The sequence below is a fragment of the Poecilia mexicana genome, unplaced genomic scaffold (genome assembly GCF_051168715.1).
Source record: "Poecilia mexicana isolate PSO_F unplaced genomic scaffold, ASM5116871v1 scaffold_2, whole genome shotgun sequence".
In the NCBI taxonomy this organism is placed as follows: Eukaryota; Metazoa; Chordata; class Actinopteri; order Cyprinodontiformes; family Poeciliidae; genus Poecilia; species Poecilia mexicana.
In genome coordinates, this window is record NW_028263371.1 from 1,074,782 (window position 1) to 1,094,562 (window position 19,781).

General features: G+C 39.3%; 1 protein-coding gene and 1 long non-coding RNA gene across 3 annotated transcripts; one reads left to right on the forward strand and one right to left on the reverse strand.

Annotated features, from left to right (window-relative positions):
- Positions 1–5,467: 5,467 nt before the first annotated feature.
- LOC106931970 (PDZ and LIM domain protein 3-like) lies at positions 5,468–19,035 on the reverse strand. The gene is made up of 7 exons (XM_015010416.2): positions 18,842–19,035; positions 12,197–12,348; positions 11,428–11,512; positions 11,170–11,357; positions 7,913–8,040; positions 6,960–7,071; positions 5,468–5,851 (listed from the first exon to the last, which is right to left on the reverse strand). Exons 1-7 carry the CDS (start codon positions 18,932–18,934, stop codon positions 5,662–5,664), a joined length of 948 nt encoding a protein of 315 aa, XP_014865902.1. The 5' UTR covers positions 18,935–19,035; the 3' UTR covers positions 5,468–5,661.
- On the forward strand, positions 10,099–15,371 carry LOC106931971 (uncharacterized). 2 transcript variants are annotated; one of them, XR_015764252.1, is made up of 5 exons: positions 10,099–10,236; positions 10,426–10,739; positions 11,446–11,515; positions 12,207–12,377; positions 14,853–15,371. It is a non-coding gene; the product is annotated as an uncharacterized LOC106931971 (long non-coding RNA). The 2 variants fall into 2 exon arrangements; XR_015764251.1 differs by having other exon boundaries at positions 12,257–12,377.
- Positions 19,036–19,781: the final 746 nt, after the last annotated feature.

Below are 19,781 nucleotides of genomic sequence, written 5' to 3' on the forward strand. Positions count from 1 at the left end.
TAAGGTGTCTAGTGTTAGAACTGAGCGATAGAATCACACCGTTCTGAAGAACGAGTGGCCTGAAAAGTTTGACTGGAAAAAGGTGGAGAGAGAAGGAAAAGACAGGAATCAAACTCAGGACTAAAACTTCTGCACATGGTGCACCTGCTCTACCAACTGAGCCACTCAGTACCTGACCAAAAATCATCCTTTGAATGTGGCAGTGCTGATAGTGCCTGATGGGTTTGGCTCTGATGTACAGTGAATGGACCCAAAAACAGAAAAATGACCCAGTGAGCAGAACTTCAAATACCTTTTGATGTCACAGTTAGAAGAAAATGTGTAGACTGCTTTGAAATGACAGAAAAGCAACAGTGGTTCAAACAATGACTTGTTACAATCAAGGTATGTTCAATATTATAACAGCAGCTCTGCTGGCTCGGTCATCTGAAGGGTATTTGAAGCAGCTGAATGGTAGCTTCAATGAACACTCAATGTTTTTTTCAGTTAAACTAATAGCAGGAGTGAGAATGTGTGTTTTATTACATTAGAAATGTAACTATGTTAGATGTATTTTTCTGAAGATTACCAAAAGTTTTATACATGTCCCTTAAACTTGCTTTGCTGTTTGTTTGGGGAGCGTTATCTTAGAACCAGATTTCCGGTTTAAAGTTGTTGTTTTCTTTAAATTCCTGTCATTGTAGCTGAATTTGCCAATTTATAATGAATGTGCTTCAGAGTCTACACTGTGTAAAAATTCATGTGAATAAAAATAATAAAACTGTAGTCTTTTAATATTTAAATTCATTAATGATATTGTTTCTGATGCATTTGTTGATCATTCAAACTAAGCTTGCAAAAAACATCATTGCATATTTTTCAATGCTTGAGGAGTAAATGATTTATATGCTTGTATTATTTTCATGAAGTATGGATTTTAATCTGAAAGTTCATATTGTAACTTTCATCATGGCTTCTTTTGTTCCATTAGATTAACACAAAATCTCAAATGAAAGAAGATTTATCTTAAAAATGACCAATTTAGCAAAAAAATGTGTAATCATTTGTCCCAATTACTTCATGACTGTGGATGAAAAGTACCCAATACCAATCATTTACTAAGCAACTTAATGCAATAATAATAATAATAATAAGTCAATTTAAGGAATGAGGTATTGAGAGGTGTTATAAAAGATCCGGGTTTTTTTTTCTCAAAAGGTAGAAGAAAGGAACAGTGACAGGTTGCTGGGCAGACAAAGTTCACTGAGGGAGTGAAGAATGACAGGTTTGATCAGACAGATGATATTGAACCTCAACCTGTAGAAGATGAATTCCAGTTCTGATAGACATCCTGATGTCCATCTGCAGGATGTGAGGGACAAACAAGTCCAAGGATTTGCTGCTGTGTTTGTTGATGTCACAGGACATTCCCAGGGCTCTTTTAAAAATGCCTTAGTGGCAGGAAGGAGGTGGAGTAGGAAGAGGATTGGGGCCACTTGAAAAATAAAAATAAAACAGTTCTGACTTTAATTTCAGAATTCTGAGATTAAAGTCAGATTTTTTTTTCTTTTTTCCAGTGGCCCTAATCCTCTTCCGTAGGTGGAGGCTGCCCCTGTTTTCGGGGTAATTGCAGGCGAGCCAATGGCGCCAGAGGGCGCTCATAAAAGCTGAGGTTGGCTGCGGACTGACACTTGTTTGCTGTTGACACGTGTTGGGCTGTCTGTGTGCCGAGTACAGGTGATGAGGTTGGCTGCCTGCGCAGTTAAAATTACTTGTTCACTGTAGTCATAAAACCTCCACATCTGATCGTGGGTGGATGAAACGTGAAAGTGCCGATGAGCGTTCCCGTTTGGGTGGGAGCGAGAGGAGCTTGGCCTGATCGGTATGTGGACTTGGTGGTGAGCCTTATTTTTATTTATTTTTTATTTTTTTCTAAATTGAACTTTTCTTATTAGGAGTCACAGCCATCTAGCCGCAATTACCGCTGCTGCTTTGCCCGGATTGAGTTACCTCTTGACCGGCCTGTGGGACACGCCTCCCTGAGAGAAGAACGGGATGCTTTTGCTCAGTTCCGGATTGTATCTCCGATTGTGCTGTGCCTGCTGAGCACAGGGACCTTTATGTTTATATATTTTATTGCCTGTATTTTAACATTTTGTCTTTTATTTCTTTATCCCTTGTTTTCTCACAAGACCATCGGTGGTGGTTTGGGCCTGGATGGGGGTGTCCCTTTTTGGAGTGACTGTGACTTCACGGGTGTTTGTAGTAATTTCTTTTGATTTGGAGCCTCCTATCCAGGACCTGGCCGTACCCACTGGTGAGCCTAGTTTTAGTAATTTTCTTTCTTTCATTTTTTGTTCTCGTACAGGCATTTTGTGATAAATTATTATTGTCTTAGTGTCTCTGGCTTATTGCAAAACTTACCTGTGTCCTTTACTGCTACTTCCTGGGTGGTAGCCCCAGGTGGTTGTTGGCAAACAAATTTCATTGTATAGTTAAACCACTGAATGCCACCCTTTGTTTGGCTTAATGGGTCAGACAGTTTTGGGAGCAGGTGAGTGGGCCTAATGCCAGGTTAGCAAACTTTTTACATAAACACCTCACAATAACACCACCTACCTGAGTCCAGGTGTGAACGGAGAGAAGTCCTCCCCTAAAAGAAGTGTTGCTTTGGTTGGGTTGCAATGACGTGGCATCCAGGAGTCTCTGCACATAGGCTCAATTAATGCATTTGTGTTGATGAAATTCATCAAAGTTGTCAATAGGACATGTGTGTTTTTTCACTTGTGTCTACAGTAAAGGCAGTGTTCTTCTTGTGTTTCAGCCAATCACTAGCTGCTTATTCATTCGGTCCAGTGGTCCAGTCCGGTGCAGGATTGGAAGGTCATGTTAATCAGAGAACCTGTAAGAGGCTTTCTTGGAAAACCGAGGAACGCAGCCCCTCCTCTGTCCTGTCCTTTGTTTGAGCGTTGTAATGGCTTTTACAGTGATTTTGCCGGCTTTAAGGTTTTGTAGAGCTCTTCCTGTTGACCACGTCCTCACTGATTAGCTTTGCATGTTCGTGAGGAGCTGAGGGATTGAGACATTAAATGCCCAGGTCTCCATTTTTAGAAAGCTATTGATAGTGCATTCAGCATCGAGTCAATAATTGTTTCTTTAGCTGTCCGACATTATTGAGCAGCTGCCCCTGACACAAAGCTAACCTCAGGATGGGAGCAGTCCACTCACTGCTCAAGTTAAATTAACAAAAGCTTAGAAAGTAAATTTAATTTACCCTTCTTTACTAATTGTCTTGTCTGTTGGCTTTTAAAGATTGAATTTGTCCTCCAAAAACTCCCTTGACTTTCAGTCCCATAAGTGGTAGCATCTAATTCACCTCCTTTTGACAGTAATTAGATGGAGTCAGATGCAGAATAGAGACGTATTGATTTGAGATAGAGAAGCAGCAGAAGGAGAGGAAGAAGACAGAGACCGGTGAACTCCTAATATGCGTCATAAAGTCTATATTGACATGTAGGGATCAATATTTAGACTTGATTCAGTGAATATCATGTAGAGTCCCACCCTGTTCCTTTACAACATCCTTCGTAGCAGAAATGATGGAGCTCATTGAGGTTGGTTTGTTAGCTGGAACAGTTCACACATCCACCGTTTCGGTCTGCTGATGTCCAGCTGCAGTGGGTTTGGGATTGATTGTCCAGCAATGTCCACGTTTCAGCTAGCTACCTTCTAATTTCAGTTGCAGTCAAAGTTAGCTGTCGTCCCTCTTCTTCGTGCAATGTTCCGGAAGCGCCGCCATTTAAAGAGCCCCTCAGCATGAAGCTGCCACCATCGTGTTTTACAGCTGGTGCAGTACTCTTAGCTTTGAAAGCTAAACGATTCATCCTAGCATGTGATTGTGGGCAACTAGCTCAAACTTTCTCTCATCTATCCATAAAATGTGGCGTTAGATGTTTGGCTTTTCCATGTGATTAGTTGCAAATTTAAATTGAAAGTGTTGATTTTCAAGCAGGTGATGCTTTCTCTTAAAGCACACATACACAGTCCATGTTGGTGTTATATTTGCTTCATTAAGGAGTCACTATGTCTCTCTCAGTCAAGCATGTCCCTTTAAGATACATACAATGTCAGTTTGTTTCATTAAGGAAATGAAAGGTTCAGGGATGAGGACACACTCCATTGTTTTCCCTTCTGCTCAAGGAGTGTTGGGTTGTGTGGGCTGCGAGAACACTTGGGTTGAATCAATCAATAAGAGGAATCTAATCAGCAACAACAACAACAAAATTCACCTGTGGGCGGAGAAAACATTTTGAGACCTTACAGGTATGAGGAGAAGGTGATTTATCCTGAAAGAGTTGTGAACCTGCTCCGTCAGGGTCAACAGATCCCTACTTCACCACAGCTGGTTATGTTGCAAAGGCATGTTTAGAACTTGACCCCCGAATAGTTTTTGGTCATTTTTCAGAGATCATGAAGACTTTCTGCTACTGCTATGAGTGTGTAAGAATAAAACACATCTGTAGTTTTTGTTAACTTTATTCTTTAGCTACGTGGAAAGAATGAAAAAAGATAGTTTAGAAATATCAGTGTGTATTTCAGGGCTTTCTGCATTGTGAAAAAAAAAATCTCTATAAATTTGGGATTTTTCTAACAGTAGATCTATGATGAACATTATATCACTAAGCACATAATGGAATTCCACAATGTGGAATTCTGAAAATTAAAAAAAAAAGTAGCAGAAAAATGAATGAAATTTTGTTTAGATCGTTTCCTTGTTCATTCATGTTTGAAAAGTCTTTCTATATTAGCTTATTTGGTAACAGTTTATTTGTAGGGGTGTGCATAAAGCTGACATGGTGTTATGACATAATACCTGTTATAAACATGAAGGAGTCTTTATGGATGCTTATGACTGTTATCATGATGTGTTATTCCGTAAATGACGCTTTTAGTTGCGTTAATGTCAACTTTGCATTCTTTGGTAAATAATGACAATTTAAAGCAAAGTTACATTAAAATGTGTATAAAAATTCATTAAAAGTGTCATTATTTACCAAATAACACTCAATGACAATAGTCATAAATGTTCATGAAGATTCTTTCGTGTTCATAACAAGTGTTATGTCATGTTTATGACAGTGTCGTGTCAGTCTTATGCACACCCCTTCAGACAAAGTGTTACAGTTCAGTTTTGCATTTAGCTCCTTTGATTGTTCTTGTATTTTATTCTCTGTGCCTTTGGATTTATTTCCTACTTCTATGTTAGTCTTTTCCCCTTGGTTTACAGCATAAAACTTTGTAAATTACGTACAATCACTTTAAATATGAATTTAATGAATTTATTTTTTTTACAGTTTGCAGGATAGTTTGACAGCTTTGAAACTTGGCTTTATTGCATTATTCTTTGCTTTGTTTCTAAATGTGTCAACGTAGACGCTATGAGACACAGATTCCCTTTAGAGAACAAACAAAACTCTTTACCAGAAGATTTAAAAAAAGGGTTTATAGTGGGATTTACAGTGATGACCACCACACAGTGTTCAGTTGTCAGCTGCAAAATCTGGTTTACTGATCAAAAGGTTTCACACAGCTCCGGTTATTTTTGCACAAACATAAACAAAGTGCAGAAGAAAACTAAAACCGATGTAGGACCTGAGAGGAGGCGTTTGTGAGGGGAGGGATCTAGGAAGAGGGAAATGTGGTGACCAGATCGTGGCCCTCTGGTGGTCTCATTCTGGCTCGGGCGTGAATCTCACAGTACAGCTGGCTCTCAACGAAGAAATAGCCCTTCTGTTTCAGGTTGACGTCACAGTCAGCACACACAAAGCAGCCAGGGTGGCGATACTTGTCTCTGGCTTTAACCACTGTCCCGCTGCAGCATCAAAAATGGAGAAGAGGAGGTTATGAAAATATATCATAGCTTCACAGAAGTTAGAATTTTGATGCTTGCACTTTTAAGCCCTTCAGCTGACTAATTAAGCAGATTTACTTAGCAATAAGAGAATACAAACCACTTAAAATAACATTTCACAGATGAGATTTTAATAGGATGAAAAGGTTTTTATTAAACCAAAATACGAGTTTTTCTGTTATGCGGTGGAAACATCATTCAAGAATTATTTTTCAAGGATTCTTCTTTGTTGTTTCAGTCACTCGGTATCTTTTCTGTAAATGTTTATCTTTTTTCCTTTCCAAAACTTTACACTTTTCATATTTTGTGCTATTGTTTTGTGTTCCTGTCACACCTGACCTGTCACTGCCTGGAGCAATCGTACCTGATATTCCTCTCCCTGGGCAAGAGAGCTGATGTACTTCAGTAGTCAATGAAATGAAAATTTCTAAAATATTTTATCATTTTACTTGTTTAAAATATTCAGATGAACTGATAGATGAGGCACCAATAAAGAAAAAAAAGACAAAAAGAAGAATTTGCAGCAAATTTTTCAGAAAGCCAGCAGTGAAGGAAACCACCACCCTGCCCCCAGCCATCCTTTTGTTTTTCATTTCCTGTGCCAACAATAAACTCAGCTTTCAGCAGATGGTATTTTTTCCAGAAAACTTGCAGTGAAAGTGCCATGTTAACTGAAAATCCCAAGGAGTTTGCCCTGGCTGTAATGGACATGGATGTGCACAAAGCAGCTTTCCCTCTAAATACATTCCTGATGCCTCACTACAGAAATTAGTAGGACATCCACATCTCTTTTTCATGGTTAATGTTTAATGTTCATGTTTATTTGGCTGCTTATTGCTCCACGGGTCTTTTTATGTACGTCCTGAACAAGTAGCAGATTTTGACAATAAACTTGACTCTGTTAATCAAATACTTGGTAAATTTAAAACAATTAATCAAATATCCCATTAAAAGTGTGTGTAAGCTCCTCTCTATCCCAGCCGGCTGGACATTCAGCTGATTCTTTTTGCTTGTGTTGTCAGTTGGATCTTAATGAAAACCACAGATGATCTGCTCTCTTTGTACTCACACAATGCCATTCCCACACTTATCACAGACAGGCAGCTTCTGCAGGTTTCCTGAAGGAGCAGTGGGTTTAGTTGTGGGGGCTTTCACTGTGCGAGTCACAATGGGTCGAGTGCCTGGACGCATGACACAAAATCCTCTCAATAAAAAACAAGCTCTTGTGATCCGATCACATGAATTAAAAAAAAAAAAAAAACACTTAAAGCACACACTGCAGGAGCATCGAGGACCAGGGACTCACAACGACCCCTTCAGTCCCATTTGATGCCTCCTTTGGGGCTTGAAGTGTTTTCATACTTAAGCTCAACCAGGACTGTATTTCTGTGCAACCAAGGAAACGTGCAGGGAAGTGCTTTTGTATTGACAAAATATCCAACTTTAAGAGCACAGCACTTGATTAATAAGGGGAACACATTAGAGTGTGTCTTGGTGACGGATTGTTTGGCTGCCTGTGGTTCAGACGGTTGGTGTTCTGAGCAGCAAAACCCAGAACTACTCCTTCCAAAACTTAATAAAGCTGTTTATTACATGTAAACTGGTTTCCACAAACATCCAACAAAATGATCAAAAGACAAAAATAAGTCTAGCATATTATAAAGTTCACACAGTGTTTATAATATGACTCGGTCCAGTTCCTCTCAGCTGTGGTGTCTGACAGCATGGTGGTGTGGCGGTTACACATAATCATCTTCAAAACAAAAATGATTTCTTATTTTGCCTTTCATATATATTTATATGTTCCACTTCGCTCTATTGAGAGCAAAGTGGAACTGAAGTCATAATCTTTTTGCACCAAAGTGGTGAATAAAGCTGATCCTGGATCTGACCTTGTAAAGCAAATTAATCAATAATAAACAATAAACTGAATAAAATACATTGAGGAAACTTATTATATGCTAAAGCTTCCAAATGAAAAAAAAAAATTTGCTGATTTTTGAAGGAAATGCATCATCTCACCATCGCTGTCAATAAACTCCTGCAGGGCTTTAAATGAACCGGATTGCCGAGGCTCCTGGGGGTCATCCTGGTCTCTCTGCAGCATCCGGTACACATCAGATTCCTCGATGCTGGTCAGAGTCCTGGGACTGAGCAGGACATTCAGAGACATTCAGAGACATTTGGGGGCATTCAGAGACAGAGATTTAGACCCCAATATAGAGTCTTCAATCAAATACAGAGGATGTGTTGAATTGGACACATAGAACATTATTTAGTCAGTTAATACATGTTTGACTTGCTGTATGGAGCAGATTTAAAATATTATATTACATATTGTAATATTATATTACATCTTTAATTGGTTTTCAATTCCTCTAATAGGCTGCTAGTACAAAGGAATGCTCTATTATCCATGTGAAGATGTGACACGAAAATGTTAAACTACTCCTTACTATCTGCTGTTCTCACAGTTACTTACTGCATTCTAAATGACCAGATACAACCTGTATTACAATGTGGGTAATAATGGAGGACTAATATAGTACGTCTGAATGACAACAATATTAATGTTATTATAAGAGAGGATTATGATCCATCATGTTTGATACAACTAACCAGACTTAGTCCTAGAGGTAGAGGGGATGGATGGATGGATGGATGGATGGATGGATGGATGGATGGATGGATGGATGGATGGATGGATGGATGGATGGATGGATGGATGGATGGATGGATGGATGGATGGATTATGAAACCAAACAAACTATAAACTTGGTTTATAAAGTATTTTTCTTGTTTTGTTTTATTCAAGTTATGGGAATGGAAAGTTTGTCCTCTAGGTGGCACCAAAGCAGAGGAGTTTTAGCACTGAAACAATAGACAGTAACTCAGTTCTACACAGCTTTGGCCTAACTTCAAAGAATTCATTCGGAGTCATTTTATGACTTTCTAAAGATAGAGTCTAAACTGAAGCCCAGTCTGCAGTTATGTCCACATTTTTAAAAATGAGTTATTTCCACTCTGGTTCTTTTATTTGCTTATTAATCACTATTAAAATCAGAGAGCAGCAGCTCCTCTGCTTTAAAACTCTAAGATGTACAATTTTAAAGGGTGATAGAAACTGAACTGAGCACTAAACTTTGAGGTCTTAAACAGAAGGAATGAATTCTGGATTCTTTTCAACATCAATGCTGTTTCCAAAATCTTACAAGATGAGGTTCAAACAGTTTCGATAACCTCAGACATGCAATTAAAAATATAATGTGATAATATGCTAATATAATTTCTTCTTAGAGTATCATGAAGCTAAGCTCCCAGGATGTGAAAGCAAAGAGGATTCAGCTGGAGCTGAACTCTACGGTGAAGGTTTGTCTCTTTTTTTAATGTACCACCTTCAAACATCTTCAACCATAAAACCCAAACCCAGGAGTGAAATGATACTGACAGAAAAAAACCCTGGAATTTAACAAAATGTACACTGACACACTCCAAAGTTCCTGGAACAATGTCCTTTAAAACCCTTTTAGGACTACAATTATAAAGGTTCGCATGAGCTTACTTTTACATTTTTGGATGCTGCACAGCCATTATTTGGAGCATTTCAATAACCAATACATCAATACAATCCTTAAATCCAGGTCTTTCATAATTTATATGTTATTAATCCATAACAACAAAATAAAATGCTAAAAACTGCAAAGAAAAATCACAAAAACATCATTCGGTTCGTAATTGTTTTCAATATATTGCAAATATAACAATTTCCTAATATTCTTTTGGAAAGTTGTCAATATAAAGAAGTTGCTCTGAGGCCTGATGAACCACATAAATTGTATTTTGAGTTTTTGCAAAAGTTAGTTTTGCACATACAGCCAAGTTTATAACATGTATCCAAAGCCAAAATAGAAATGTTGTGCGTCTGTCTAATTGATTTTGTGTATTTTTTCGTACATTTTACACCGTTTAGGATGTTTGTACTGTTACCGTTTCTCAATAAAGATCTAAAAAATAAAAAAAAACGTGTACCGCACACGTGGCTCCATTTTGTATGCCAGGCGGCACTACGTGGCATACGTGGCACAATGTGAATGGTACAGCACACTGTACCCGGAAATAAAGCCTGATGGGATATGTAGTCCTGTGAAAATATCTCACGATATCTTACTCTGTCGACGTGAGAATGGGAGATCCAAACCAGGAAGTGATGGCGCAGATCTAAAAACCATGTAGAGGGATGCCATGTATACATGTGCCAGGCATGTGTGGCTCCTCTGTTTATTATAAATCTATGAAGTCGTAAGTGCAGCATGCAGCGCTTCTGGGACATGTGGATTGTCGGAAAAGTAAGTATAATTCTTACGGTTTTATATAAAAAATAAATATTGTTCTACCTTACGTGGTTCGAATTCTACCGGCATTTGAAAAATATGTATGCATCTCGGATCGCCGGCGATCCGGTAGTCCGTACGATGAGACAAAACCACAGCATTTTGGTCTCTTACGTCAGCTCCATGATTTTTTTCCCTCTGCAGAAGAGAAGACGAGTTTTTGTTTAGATTTGAAGTTTTTATATTGGTTCTGCTTTGCTGCATCTGGGATGGAAAAACTTGGATCTGTTCGAGGCAGACTGACGTCCAAAGACTACCAAGATGTCCTGGAGTTAAAAATAGTTCTATTTCCCACTGTCAGAAAGCTCAGCCTCAGTGGCAGGTCAAGGGTCAATCAAAAGAATAATGACCAGGAATGTGGAACTAAAAAAACCCAAGAATGAAGAATGTATTAAAGTGATCCTGGATGAGATCTGAGAAGAGCAGCATGCAGACGCCTCACTTCTAACCTGAGACAGGTAAGGATGAGAAGATCAGACTCCCGCTTGGCACGTTATGATCCTGAATGTGCTGCCTGATGGCGGGCACCATCTTCACTGTTATGAAATTTTATTTTGTTGTTGATTAATTAAATAACATGTTGAGCTAAATCAATAATTACAAGGAGTTTTTAGTCTGTGGAAATAAATAATGAGGAATTTTATTCGACTCGTCAGTTTCTTACGACAGCGTATTAAGGTCTTTGTTTCTGCTAAAAAGTATTTTTATAAAAAATAATGGGAAATTTCTGAGTTTCAAAAGTTGAAAATTTTCCACTTTGTGAGTTTTTCTGAGATTTTTGGTGGAATTACTGCAACTTTTTAAATTATTATTATCATTATTATTATTATTATTATTATTATTACTGTCTCCAATGGCTGTTGCAAATGATTTGTGATCTGTGAGCACCTCTCGGGCTTGGGAAGCACCAGGCCTCGGATCTGGCCCTGCATGGCGTCCTGGATGTTGCCGGAGGAGTACAGGCCGATGGGAGTGTTGTAGGACGTGCTGACCACCTGCCGCTTGTCGTCGATGTTTGCTGCTGCCACAAATGGCTGAGCTTTCCGGTTGTGAGCAGTACCGATTGGCTTGTATTCCTGCAGGAAGGAAAACTGTTTAAAGCCGAACTTTTCCTTTTGTTGCACTGAAATAATATTTCTCACACACCTGCTGTTCTGATTCCAGGTTGAGTTTAAACGGATGAGCTCTTCCATCCTCCACCACCCGCGGGGACCACAGCCTTGATTCGTTCCTGGTAATTACACACAGATCTCCTTAGAGTACACGTGTTTTAAATAGGCAATATTATCTATTTTCCAGGCACATATGCCATTTATAGCATAATTAAGTAACTATGCTACATACTAGTCTATATTAGGAGCTGAGTGGGAGGAGCTGTGTCTTGAAGGCGGAGCTTGGTCCACCCAGGGGTTTTGCACAGCTGAATGGTTGCCATGGAGATTAAAAGATTTCTCAAACATGTATGAAAGAATAGAAGCAACTTTCCAGGCATGTTTTTGACGAGTTTTAATAAACTGTCAGAGCCCAACGTCTTTGAACCTTTGAAACACACTTTAAACACATTCTATTGGCAGCTGAACATTTTTACACTTTAATGAAGAAATGTAGAAGACATTACCACAAACTATAAATAAATCCTCATGGAACATGGAACTTTTGCTGCAGCAACAGCTGACAAATCCATTACATCAAATTTAACTAAGAGAGTTTCAGCATATATACTGATGTGCAGATATAACTACTGGATGCAGGTAACATCCTGGACAGATTCCTAGTTAACAATATTTCCAGACTCAGTTCAGTTTATTTTTATGGCCTCATCAACAAAAGTCATTCTTGGGGCTCAATACAAAGTCAGTAAAGACAAACTGTTAGTGTGTGTGTGCATGTGTATGTGTGTGTTCATGGTCCTCACCTCTCCACAGTGAGGCAGAGCTGGTTGAAACACTCCTTGATTTTGCTCTGGGCCTCACAGTGCAGCATGTCTGCAGCCGGGGCCCCCTCGATGGCCAGGATGATGTCCCCAGCACATAAGTTGGCCCCAGATGCTTTACTGCCGGGAGTGATCTGGATGTGAAGAAGAAGAAGACAAACAGGTAGAATTTATATTTCACCTTATTTTTCATTCATTGTGTCCAATCTAGATGTTGAGCAAAACACTGCACATACACATGGGACCGGCTGCCTTCCAGTGTCAGAAGAAAATTTGCTCTACAATAGTGCAGATGTACTGTTATAGATTTATCATTGGTTAAATGAATTAATTCAACCAGGAAGATTGTTTCTGATAGGAAATCAGATTCAAAAATAAACAAAACAATGTGAAAGAAGTTTCCATTTGGCAAGAAATCTGCTGTTGTTAATGTTTTACATCAAAAGTGTCAGGTCAAAGGTTATAACTCTTCTAAATAATCAGTTGAAAAATAATTTACTGGATCAAACATTACATTACAGAATCAAACCCTATTTATAGTCGTGGAACAACCTTTTGTACATTAGTTTGGCTATTTTGTGGATTTATCTTTAGTGATGACCTCATTACTATCATGCTAACCTTTAGCTCTGTAGAAGATAGACGTCAGGTCTCTGAAACATTAATATTACTTGAAACATGTTTATAAGATTCATATATTACTTTCAGTCTTAGTCTCCTATGTTGTGTGAGAGTATGAGTGTCTGGTCTGGCTTATTTATGTATTTATTTACTTATTTCTATTATTTATAAGAATCTCACAATCAAAATAAAATAATCAAGCATCACTTCAGCATATAGAGCAGATATTATGATTTTGTAAAGAGCCAGGATGAATCCTGGCTCTTTGCTGTTAGATCAGCAGAATTAATACTTAATAAATAAACATTTCTTTCTAACTATTCTGCAGAACAAGGCATTCAAGTGATTCAGGAAATGCAGACCTAACAATAAATACAGTTATTTACTGTAGATTATTAAGTCAGTGGTTTTAGAGAACTAACAATAAATCCTTAAAACCTCTATTTATATTACTATACTTTGTCTTATCTGCAGTGTGTATTCTAAGGAAGCAGAACTTTTAAACCTAATCTTCATCTTCTGATTATTTAGTTTATCCATTTCAATCAATATCAATAAAACCCAACAAGAACAAGTAATCTAGTCTATTTGAAGCTTCAACTGCAAACAAAAACACAGAATCCACGACATTCAGAAAAGTGGTGACTGTCACAAGTTGGAGGGGTCATGAGAAAACTGTGACCTCTGAACGTTTTCAGTCTGATTGAGGAAAGCAGAAGGAGTTCCTGAGAGCAAAATCAGAATTTCTTTTTGTTTTGTGTCTTATTCGTATCAGAGGTTTTAATGTTGTACACACCCTCCCTCTCTCTCCGTCCCCCCAAGAAAGTTTATCTGCATAAATATGACAGGAAGTTTTAGGAGGATGATGGCTCTGCATGTTTTCAATAACTTTATGTGAACAAATGTATTCATATGTAATTCTAATTGCATTTATTATTTAATGGAAACACCGCAATTACAAAATTGTGTTGTATTTTCTCCAACATTAGAGGAATACAGACAAAGTTTTGTGCATATTTGTAATGGAAACACAGCTCCTGTTAAACATGGTGGTGGTGGCAGCATTATGCTGTGAGGAGAGACAGAGCATCTGGTCAGTGTGGACAGAGTTAGATATAGAACCATCCTGGACAAAAATGGGATAGAGATAAAAAAAAACAAAAATAAAAAAAAAACAGGATTTTGAGCGAAGCGCATTCAAATATGAGAGTGGCCTAGTCAAAGTAAAAGCCTAAATCCAATCAGAAGCAAACATTTTCGAATTGAGGTTCAGAAACATTCATATAAAATGTTCCTTCAAATTCATCTTTTCTTTACTGCCGTGGACTGAAATCTGATACCTGCCTGCTGTAAACAGGATGACATAGAGAGGAGGTGAAATGAAAACACCTTTCAGGTTCATCTTTTGAAGTGAAGGTTATGATCATTTTTGTCTTGTCTCATAATCCCAGACGCTTTCAGAACACATCAGAACCTCCCGGTCCATGTTGGGTTCTGATCTCAGTGGCGCTCCTGTTCCTGTCAGCTGTTGTGATTTTGTTTTGAGGCAGGAATGTTGTTGTTTTGCTTCCTGTTCATGTTTACGTTTTTTTTTTGTTTTCACATACGCTGTTCAAAGACATTCGTTTTAGGTTAATAGTATATTCTACCTTGTGCTCACAGTGAGTACTGGGCTGATTTTGTTTCCATATTGCAGCAGCAAAGAACTTTTTTTGAGCGGTTTGTATGTCCATCCTCCTGATTATGTTGTTCTTCATACATATTGTTCTTCATAAATTCCTTCAAGATGGTGGAGAGACCTTTTGTCTGTTCTTCATCAGTTTCATGTCATCACTTTTCCCTGTTGTTGATGGCTGGGGCTCCTGGTTCCCCTCTGGGAGAACGCTTTTCTCTCTCCGAGTTTCACCTGGCCTAAATATGTCTCCAAAATACAAAAACCAGACTCCACCACAGAGCCCAACTATTCAGACAAATAACAGCAAAGACAATTTATTCATGACCTCAATCTGCATTTCAGTTCAGTCAGCAAAGCGGAGGCGTCTCACCAGGTTGCTGCAGAGGCAGCGGCCCAGTTTCTGAACTCCATTGCCCTGCTGGGATTTAACGTGTGGAACCAGAGGAACTCGTCGTCACGGCAACAACAAAAGCATTCGCTGTGACAGCACACAGATGAAATATGTAATCTGATAACCAGGAAGTGATGAAGATGAGAAAGTATGTCCAGAGCAGCATCAAAGAAGATCTGAGCTAAGCGTTCCCACGGATACGACCCGGAGAATGACCCCGTTCTCTGTCGTAATGCGTTGCTGGACGTAGCAAGCTGAGCTACACTCAACTAAGACTTGGTCATCTGACTATAAATAACGGTGGATGAAAGTGCAGAGAGGATCTGTTGAAGGCCTGCTGTCAGACCCCTCCACTGATTTAGTACCTGCAAACTTTATTCCTGTTCAGATATGATCTTTATAGATTTTTTTTTTTCATTTCATTACAGCTTGGTTTTGTGAAACGTCTTTTTAATAAAAGCACAACCCAGCTGGCGTGTTTTCATTTTGTGATAGTGACTTTTTCCTGGGTTTTCTGGGTTCAGTCGTCCAGATTTAGATTTTCACTTTTATAAAGTTAGAAAAGAAACAAATAAACAAATCCATCAGGACCAATTGCTCCTCGTGGGGACCGGAGCCTGGTCCCCACGAGGGGAAACCCTGTTTTTGGGTCAGGGGTCAGAGTTAGGGCTAAGGTATGAATTGAGTTTTGGTTAGGGTTAGGTAATGTGATGGTTAGGGTTAGGAAAAGGGTAAAGGCTTTAGGCTGTAGAAATGAATGGAAATCAATGGAAAGTCCCCACAAAGATAGCCAGACAAACATGTGTGTGTGTGTGTGTAGGTGTGTGCGTGGGTTACAGGGATGGAGTGAGTTATAACATACCAAGGTTTTTTTTAAACACTGCTAAAATACAGGATGTGAATCCAGACTTTACACTGCTTGTGGCTGTTCATTCACTACTCCAAACACCCCCAACACACACACACACACACACACACACACAGCTTCTTTTTCACCATCATGGGCTAAAAATACACAGATGGACAGTCGCTACAAAGATTTATTGCCGTTTGGCTATCATCAGTTTGTGTTCACATCTGAACAATTCAAATGTTAAAATTCAAACATGAAAACATTTTTTTTAATTAAACCTGTTTATTTTCAGTCATAGTTCCTAATGTAGATTAGCCTACTAATTTAACTCCTTTTATTTTTAATTCATTGATTTATCTGTTCTGATTAAAATGAATCATTTACTTCTTCACTTCATTATTTCATTGTTATACAGATAATATCCAGAGTAGATGTCATAATTAGTCTGTGTGTTCAAATCAAGCCGTGACTCTTAGAGCTGCAGTGGATTAAAATGTAGAACAGGTCAGAAAATCCAACCAGCAGAAAAAAGTATTTCAGCAAAGAGTTGTATGTTTTTTTTTTTACCTTTTAAATGTATGCCTTTTGAAAATATTCTAAGTTAAACTAATTCTTCTCAAGAAGGAACGTTAAAGTTCATGCAGCACAGTTTTACAAATAATAACTCCATTATCACTATTCGAGTTACTGATGTGTGACATGAGCTTCCCAGAACTTCCAGCAACTTTTTCTCTGAGACACATTTCAAATGTTCCTGTTTCCCTCCACTGTCGGCCCTCTCATCCACACATTCTCATAGTTGGAGAAAGTTATCCAGCGTTTGTTGTGAATGTGATCTGTGTGTGTTTGCACGTGTCTGTGTGTGTGTATGTTCTGATGTTGCAGTTAGCTACGGTAAAAAAAAAGATCCTTGTCGTCTTGTGTTTACTTTCCACCAGCAACTGGGAGGCCCTCAGAGCAGGATGTTCCTGACCAAACATGGCAGCGAGGGGAGCTGGAGAGTTCGCTGCAGGAAGAATCCTTTCGCTTCACGACTTTTAATTAGCCGCTTTCAGATTCGATGAGATGTTTCGGTTCTAACGTGTCGTCTGACCTCCGTGCTTTCCCCTCTCCTCTGTCGTTTCTTAACCAGCTCATTCCTCTCTCTTCACTGCTCTCACACACAGCTCAGTGTCCACTGACACAACAGGTGTGAGGTCACTGGGTCCAGTCAGCCATAGAACTACCCTTTTATTTAGTTCCTGAGGTCTTTCCCTAAATATAGAAGAACACTAACCCGGCAGAGACTGGGATTACTCATCTCTTCTCATGTTAGCCTCTGTAACTCTGGGGAATTAGCCTCGCAAATTAATCCAAACACAAGAGGAGACGATGCTGCTCTGATTCAGACGGTTTGCCTGTGTGGTCCGTAGATGTAGAAAAACGTTGAATATGCCGGTGAAGATTGTCTCGTTTTTCCTCTAGGTTTTTCCTTTAGTTTCATTCTAGAAGATGAAGTATTTATTAGCTTTTTTAAAAATGTTTTTGGAACTTGTTAGAAGTTCTGCGTCTTGTTAAATCTGTTGTAAAATTTACAGCATTTCAGAGAAAAGATCATGGAGACATTCAAACACGGTGGTAGCAGTGTGATGGTCTGGGCTGCTCTGCTGCTTCAGGACCTGCATGACTCACTAGTCGTGTTTCCAGCGACTGTAAATTTGAGCAAATTGGAATTACAAAAATACATTTGCTTAATGGAAACAGGCCAAAGTTTTTCACTAAAATGTTTTTTTGTGCTACGATGAGGCAGTTTTTCAGATGAATCCAAATTAGTATATTTCTCTAAGCTGCAATGGAAACACTTCTTTTGACATCACACAAAGCATATGATCAGAAGAATGTTTCTGAAAGACTTATCGGGTGAACAAACTTATCCACACGTAACTTTAATTATGTTTCTTATTTAATGGAAACACTGAAGTTGCTAAATCAACAAAGTCTTGTGCACATTTGTAATGGAAGCTCAGCTGCTGTATTTGATAAGACCACACATTCTGTTGTCCACCAAATAAATCCTAAAGGAGAAATCCTCAACATTTCTTTTTTACCTTAAGCAAACCTCAAGAACACCAGGAAGTCCACCTCTCTTGGATGGGTCTAGTCAAAGTCTGGATTTAGATGCAGTTGAAATAATTCGATCAGGACTTTATAAGAGCCATGGATGCTTGAAAACCTTCTGATGTGACTGAATGGATCTGAAGAGTCAACATTCCTCCTCAGTGATGTAAACGACTCGTGTCCAGTTGCTGATGGCAGCTGCCACCGACACGGACGGCATCAGCAGTTAACAGGTTTTAGAGGGCAATTATTTTTTAACACAGGATTGTTTTTTCAGTAATAAATAGTTACACAACTTAAAAACTGCTTTTTCCCATTTAATTTGGTTTTATTTATCTTATTTGAAAATCTGTTTGGTGAGTTGAAACATTAAGAAAAGCAAAACAGTGGAAATCTTTTTCAAAGGTACAGTTTTCCATAAAGAAGATTTATTTTCTAATTTGTCAAAGAATTCCCATTTAAGATGATGGTAAGCTGTTCAGTAGTGTTGACATACTGCACAGTGTTGGTATAACTAACGTAACAAAACATCTACAAACATTAATATTTCTGCCCTTCCTCAGTTTCCAGCATTACCAGGAATGCTGCATGTTGACAACTCAGCATTTTCCTGTTTTCCATCAGGCTTTCATTGCGTCTAAAGATCAGAGTTTATTTCCACAAATATCTTCCACACTTTAAAAGAGACCCTGACATGTGGACGGGCCAGGCGGTGATGTCAGCCACTATTTGTATCTAAACCACATGCATCCACTGTGGCACAGGTGCAAGCTGCAAGCCACTCAGGAATGTTTCTGGAACGAATCGTCTCGGAAAGAGAATGCTGACAGTAAACCAACCTGGGATCCCTCTGGAGCGACCCCCGACCCCCACCCATGCCCCGCCCTGCCCTGGGCCCCCCAAGGAGGAAACACAGGTTTAGATTGACAATGTCTTTGATCTGATGTTTACCACCTAACATGAACATTCTGACCACATCCCATCACTCACCCTGGAGATGGTCAGCGGCTGGTTGAAGTCCTTTCCTCCTGTCAGCCGAAACCCCCAGGGAGGGGGTCCATCCAGGACGACGTTGAGTGGCATGGCCCTTTAAAATCTGCCAGCTGTTGGGACAACAGCACGCTGCTGCGGTCACGCTTCCAGAGCGGAGACGTTTCAAAGTGATGGAGATTATGAACCATGCTGAGGGGAGACTCAGAGGGAGGGGAGTGGACACTGTGAGCCCACCCCCACAGTGAGGTCACCGGTCAGATTTTAGGAACACAGTCTTAGTCTGCAACAAGTCAGGCTCGCCTAGGGACTTTAATTCTCCTTTTGTTTTTGCAGCCTCTCCACTCCCAACAGAAGCCAGAGTTTTACCTCACTAAAGACAGTTTTACCTCACTAAAGACAGTTTTACCTCACTAAAGACAGTTTTACCTCACTAAAGACAGTTGTCTGATTATTTATGGTTCTGAACCCAGTCTCTTCCCCTTCAGGGTGACTTGTAAACAGTGCAGACGTATCCCAGCCTCGATCAGAAGCCGCCGGCTGCCAGCGTTTTCATCCACAGATGCTGGAGGTCTGGCAGGCCCGCTGCTGCTCTGGAGGCTCCGGCTGCTCCGGTCCTTATTTGGTTCTGAAGGCGAAGCTCTCTGAGGTCCTGGAGGCCTCTCAGGAACATTCCACTCACTTTGGATCTGGATGGGACTGAAGCCTCTCAGCCTCGTTAATAACAAACCAGTTTTATGTGGGTTGTCACTAACAGCTGTTTTCATTTCTTTTTTTTTTTTTTGTCTTTTATCAGATTATGTTTTTTATGTTGACTCAAGTTTTCAAAAAATGCCTCCTGCAGTATACAATAACCCGTACTAGAACCATCTTCCATGAATTTGTTTATGTTTTTATCATTACTAAAACTCCTAATGTTTTTGTGCATAAAGTTTTCCTG